General features: G+C 48.4%; 1 protein-coding gene across 2 annotated transcripts; it reads left to right on the top strand.

Annotated features, from left to right (window-relative positions):
- The first annotated feature begins 1,447 nt into the window (after positions 1-1,447).
- LOC125519779 (protein NETWORKED 4B-like) lies at positions 1,448-5,479 on the top strand. 2 transcript variants are annotated; one of them, XM_048684548.1, is made up of 3 exons: positions 1,448-1,648; positions 3,259-3,401; positions 3,606-5,479. In XM_048684548.1, exons 2-3 carry the CDS (start codon positions 3,299-3,301, stop codon positions 5,246-5,248), a joined length of 1,746 nt encoding a protein of 581 aa, XP_048540505.1. In that variant the 5' UTR covers positions 1,448-1,648; positions 3,259-3,298; the 3' UTR covers positions 5,249-5,479. The 2 variants fall into 2 exon arrangements, with proteins under 2 accessions (XP_048540505.1, XP_048540506.1); XM_048684549.1 differs by lacking the exon at positions 1,448-1,648 and adding an exon at positions 2,871-3,010.
- The last annotated feature ends 632 nt before the right edge of the window (positions 5,480-6,111 follow it).

Below are 6,111 nucleotides of genomic sequence, written 5' to 3'. Positions count from 1 at the left end.
TTTAAGATTTTGATTGTAATTTTACCTTTTCTTGTATGTGTTTATTTGTAAGGTCACGTTATTCTTAATATATGACCTTAGGACTTTTCATGTGGGGGGGGGGGGGGGGGGGGGGGATGGGGGGAATCTCTCAAAGTTTTCCAAAAAGAAAAATTCATACCCCACACCTTCCAAAAAAATTGGCACGACATGTGTGTTCTCCTTAAAACGAGCATCCTCACTGTTTTGCTTATATTTTCAAACAACCCTATAAAAATTTAGGACGTCGATATTCACCACACGTGTGGTATAGTTGACATGAGTCCACACACAGTATATGGTATGAGCAGGAGGTAGCCCACACGGGCTATGTGTGGGTGGACGTTAGAATTGCCCACATGTGTGGGTGCGGCTACTTTGTGCCACACACCCAGCAAATACTATTCATCTTCATCTCGTGCGTGTGGCACGAAGAAAAAAGCCCACACGTCCTGGCGCAACTACGTTAGGTACCCGCGGGATGACGATTTAGTTGCCATCCTGATTGGCAGATGTAGTTATCCGGAAATGACAAGTGTAGTTGTAAAAGCATGGCAACTCTATCTGTTTAGGTTAACTATAGTTGCCATGTCTAATTATGTTAGTTGCCGCGTGTAATCAAACTGTAGTTGCCGTGTGTGATTAACTACTTGCCACATATAGTCAAACAGTAGTTGACATGCGTGTTTACCTTGCCACGTGTGGTCCAATCATAGTTGTATGGTTAATCACAGTTGCCATGTGTGTTTATCTAGTTGCCACGTTCGCGTAGCTGCAGTTGCCATACACAACGTAGGAGTGCCGTGTGGGCCAAAAACAATTCACCCACACGCGCATGGACTAGGTGGTGGTTGTGTGAGCAGAAACTAGTTCGTCCACACAGCCCAGCTGTCAAACAGCGTGATGCGGGCGTGTTGGCAAACTCTCTAACGCCCACACACCAAACCCGTCCTACGTGGCATGCAAATTCTGTCTCAATGTGTCAAGATTCATGCAAACTGTATTGGATGATGATCCACGCGTGTGGACGAGTTGCAAACTGCCGCATGTGTGGGCGTTAGTGTTTGCGAAAATTTATCATTGTGTTCCACACACACGAGCGCCCCCTAAAACACGGTCAACCACGCCACCCAGACCCAGGAAGGATCCAAAGCTGCTGCCGCAGCCGGCAGCGGCGGCCGCGATCCGAGGCTTTCCCTTTCCCACACCGGCAGCGGGTCCTACCACTTTCTCCGGCGACAGGCTCCATCTCCACGGCCGGCCGGGCCGCGCCCATCAGCCCATGTGGTCCCCTCACAGCGAGCGAGCGAGAAGCGCCACCATCATTCGAAACTGACTAATTTACTCAGCAACGTTAATGTGGCTGGCAGTTACCCTTCTCCCGTGGCGTCCAGCTCATCAACACCCGGAACTCGAACGAAAACCCCCCGTCCGCCCAGGGGCACCACCGTAAACTCGCCGCCGAAAACCCCCACGCCCCGATGCCTTCTTGGGCTTTAGCGCTCCCCGAGTTCCCGTAACCTCCCGTGCTCCCTCCCTCCCGCCCCGGCCTCATCTCCATCCCTGCCGTGCCAAGGTCCGGCGCTGCGTCTCGGGGGCGTCGAGGTGGTCGGATCTCCGGTGAACCTCGGTAAATCCCCGCGGCTGCCCGAATCCCTTGTATCGTTTCCTCCTTTCCCGCACCGTACGTGACGCTGCTTGTCCTTGTCGCGGTGAGCGGAGCGGCGACTAGGAGGGGACTGGGCGCTGCCTCGTTCCCGTCGCCGGAGGATCTAGTCCTGTAGCCGCCGCGGAATTTTCGTTCCTCTCCGTCTTCCTTTTCCGCCAGCGGGAGATCGACCCGTACACCGCTGCTTGTTTTACAGTGTCTGCTCTGCTCCGTGAAGAGCTGAAGACGCAATTGATCCCGTGCTTCCTTTGACTGACCCCGCTGTGATGCCGTTCGTCGCGTCATGCCATGCCTTCAGTCTACTTGGATCCAACGCGGACAAAATTATGTCGAATTTACTCGTGCTTTCCGTTGAGAGTACAGAGAACGCAAGTTAGCCCAGTTGTTTCAAGTTACATCTATTGTATCTTGGGCAGACAGTTTCGCCCTCGTGCTCCTCAGTGGGACTGTTCACATGGCGATAGCCCCCTTGATGCCATATCGCTCTCACGTGTCTATTATCTAGCTGTGTCCCCGCCATGTTTCGTGTATCCCGGATCTTCGTCAATAATGTCGAATTCATTGAGCAGTGTTCCTGATGGCCTGTTACCTTGAATAATAATGTCGACAGGAGCATTTTTGGTTGCACGTTTGCGACTTCTTGCCTGAATCCCGAAGTTTTAGATCAACGTGGGGTTCAATGTTTGCTGTCCATTCTTATTGTCTGCCTGAGATCGTTCCCAGTTCACTGAATCAAGTTGCCCGACCTCCCTATCAGGCAGGCTCACATAGCTGTAGCTGCCATGTCCTTTGCAGTTGGACATTTGACACCCAAGTGCCAGCCATATTATTCTCTCAATAGGATTCTCTTCTCGGATAATTGGTAGCTACGAGATCTGATCAACGTCCCTGTCGGTCTGTTTCTTAAATATTTGCCCGGTTTACATGCTATACTCATCGTTTTGGTCTTAAGGAAGCTGGCATTATGGATTGTTGCTAATGTTTCCTTGTGATAGCATGCATGCATGTATTCATTCATTTTTGAATTGCTTACTGAAGAGTGGACGTTTTCCTCTCCAGAAAAAAATGTCACTGTCTTTCATTCCATGTCACTGTTCTTTAGATAGCTAATCATTGTCAGTCATGGGCTTCCCACAGCTCTGGTCCCCCGGGGTTTCTCATCCTATTTATCTACTCTTCCTGCCATACACTCGTAACTAGGATATAAGTTTTGCTCATTTGAGAAGGATTGATATTTCCTTGATCTTCTTATATAGTGTGTGAAAGACTTACACTGTTGGCCAGATCATTGCATATCCCCTAGCTAATCTTTCCCTTGCACAGGCAAGTCATTCAATCGGCGTTGAAGTACAGTCCTGAGCTTGTTTTGCCAGCAACTTTATGTATCTGCATTTTGTTTAACTCACCCTTTGATCCTGTGTTACATTGCTATGAATTCTGAGACAATTGCTTTGTGGTTTCTGTAGTAAACTGTCTTACTGATTTGTGTTTAGTTATTTTAAGTACTTCACTTTTGTTGTGTGTATCTTGTTCTCCCTTCTCACTTGTATATCCATTTGAATCATTGTCAGGTCTGCATAACAGAAAGGATTTTCTTATATTCTGGTGAAGATGAAAGGAACTCAAGGGTCACAGTTAAGGAAATCCCGTTCATGGTGGTGGGATAGCCACATTAGTCCAGAAAACTCCAAGTGGCTCTCAGAGAACTTACAAGGTAATGAATAATGTTTCTCAGACGTTCTGTTCTTGTCTTACATACCGGAATTAGATACTTTGTTTGATTTAAATTTGGATACATTGTTGTTTGCTAGACAATAGTGATGTGCAGGCCTTCATTCATGTATGATTCCAGTCTTTTCTAGTCTAACAAGCTATGCGATGTTGTTTTCTGAATATAACCTTTCTTCTAACTGAACAGAGATGGAGATGCAAGTGAAAGAGACGCTGGGACTTGTTGAGGAGGAAGGTGAATCCTCTGCAGAAAAGGCTGAGGTGTATTGGCAAGAACGACCTGTGCTTGTTGCCCACATCAAAAAATTCTATCGCATGTATCGCACCCTTGCTGAGCGGTACGACAATGTAACTGGAGAACTGCGCAAAAATATCCCATCATCACTGCAGCCACATGGCTCTTTTGGTGCCCCTGAATCAGATTCTGAGACACAGTCTCCTCCATCTGCAGAGCAAAAGCCAAAAACTCGATCAGATTGCTTTGATGTGTCCATTGGCTCTGGTGTGAGCTCTGACGTATCCAAGAAGGGGAGTGATGGGTCTTCATCGTCTTCAGAGTCTGAGTCAGAGCTTGATGAAAGCAAAGAGGAAAATGGCAACAGCATGTTTTATGCCTTGAGCCAAAGAATTATTGAGCTTGAAGTTGAGCTTCATGAAGCAAGGGGGAAACTTGATGCTTTGGGGGAAAAGAATACCATCTCAGAAGTGTCTGAACATGACGAAAAACTGCGGGAGGATCTTGAAGAAGTCAACAGTGAGAAGGAAGCATTGGAAGCTGCGCTGTTGGCGAACAAAAATGAGACTGATGGGCTGAAGGAAGCAATGGCCTCAGCAGCTAAGCAGTTTGAAATTGAATTAGCGCATCGTGATCTTGAAGTTGATAAGTGCAAGCAGGAGCTTGGAGAACTTTCAGCGAAGTATCTGCATGATAAATCTGCTCTTGAGGCTGAGATTGGAATGCTCCAAGGAGTTATCACAAATTTTGAAGGTGAGCTAGCAAAACTGTCACAGGAGAAGTTGCAGCTCGGGTCTCGGATTGAAGAGCTAGAAGAGGCAGCATGCTGCTTAGATTATTCAGCTTCCGAGGTGGTGAAGCTGCAAGAGGCAATGAAGAATACAAAAGCAGAACTGGAGGAAGTTTTACTGGAGAAAGGAGAAACCATCAAGAACCTAGAAGCACAGCTAGAAACTGCCTCACAAGAGAAATCAATACTCCAGGACAGTATTAAGGAGCTGGAGAGGGTGGTGTGTGATTCTGAGGAAAAACATTCACTGGAGAAATCTGATCTTAGCGCTGAACTTTCAACACTATCAGAAGCCAATGCCTCTCTCGAAGGCAAGCTGGCATCCATGGAAGCAGAGCTTAAGCAAGCTTATGCTGACATGGCAGAAGAACAAATGAACAGCGAGAAACATATTTCTGAGCTGAATCAAGACCTTGCCAATCTTACAAGCAAGCTTGAACTGATATTATCAGAGAAAGACACAGTTGATAACAAGCTGGCCACTCTACTAACTGACATCACAGCACGTGATGTAAAGATGAAACAGATGGATGGCCACCTTAGTCAGCTTCAACTTGAGCATGCCAAGATATCAGCAGAGTCCGCTATTGTGCATGAGTCCCTGTCGGAGCTGCGTGCTCGGGTTTCTGAGCTCGAGGAACTTGTGGAGAAGCAGAACCTCGCGATCTCTGAGGGCGCCGAGGGGAAGCGTGAGGCGATTAGGCAGCTGTGCTTCACCCTTGAGCATTACCGCAGCGGGTACCAGCAGCTGCGTGAGATGCTGCAGCAGGGCCACAGGAGACCACCGATGCTGATGGCAGCCTGACCAAGTGTGTCCTTGTTCCCAATATCCTTTTGTGCTTACGAATTGGGTTCTGTAGCTTTTTCAATTGAGAAGAACTCTGTTATTTCTGTGCAACTACAATGTAATGTGAGGATCATGTCAGTCATGGCTCGCGGAAAAAAAGCAATCATGTCCGTGGTCGTTTGCTCTTGTTACTTCTGTTACATTCTTGTCATATATTCAAGATGGTGAATTCTGTGTTTTGGTCTTTGATGATGAAACGGCGATGTTAGTTCGCCGACCTATGGCAGGTCCGAGTCAGTCTTGTATCTTTGAATCAAAGTTGAGTTTGTCAAGATACGTGAATTTTACTGCGTATGTGTTAGAGTATGTAATGGGCCTAATGGGCCCGTTAGTCCTAGGGTTAATTAGAGATAAGAGTCACTTGCTTAGGGATCAAGTAAGCCTTGCTTGAGAGTTAAGTAAACCTCTCTATATAAAGAGAAGAGATGTATCAATCTAATCAAGCAAGAATTAAGAAGGAAATCCCTTCCCTCTTGCCCGGCCGTGGGCAAAAAGGCCCCAGGCCGGCCCTCTCGCGCCCTCCTTCTAGCAGCGCCATAACAATTTGGTATCAGGTAGCTCAGTCCTGATCATGTCTTCGTCGCCTCCCACCCCGTCGCTTCCGCTGCCGGCTGTCACCACCGCGCCGCTGGCCATCTACACCGCGTCGCTGCCCTCCCCGTCCGCGCCGCTGGTCGCCGCCACCGCCCAGATGTCGGCGCCCTCCACCGCATCACCGTCCGCCGTCTACACCCCGGAGGAGATCACCGGGGTCCTCAATGACCTCGTCACAGCCGTCCAGGGGATCCGGCTATACCTGGCCAGCCCCTACGGGCCGCCGC

The sequence above is a fragment of the Triticum urartu genome, chromosome 7, assembly GCF_003073215.2.
Source record: "Triticum urartu cultivar G1812 chromosome 7, Tu2.1, whole genome shotgun sequence".
NCBI lineage: Eukaryota > Viridiplantae > Streptophyta > Magnoliopsida > Poales > Poaceae > Triticum > Triticum urartu.
Note: the sequence above shows the minus strand (reverse complement) of the source record. Positions and strands in the feature narration are given on the sequence as shown.

Bases quoted from the DNA above. Each gene is read 5' to 3' on its own strand.
- LOC125519779 (XM_048684548.1), top strand. From the start codon at position 3,299: ATGAAAGGAACTCAAGGGTCACAGTTAAGGAAATCCCGTTCATGGTGG. The intron at 3,402-3,605 runs GTAATGAATAAT...CTAACTGAACAG, and splicing joins GCTCTCAGAGAACTTACAAG to AGATGGAGATGCAAGTGAAA.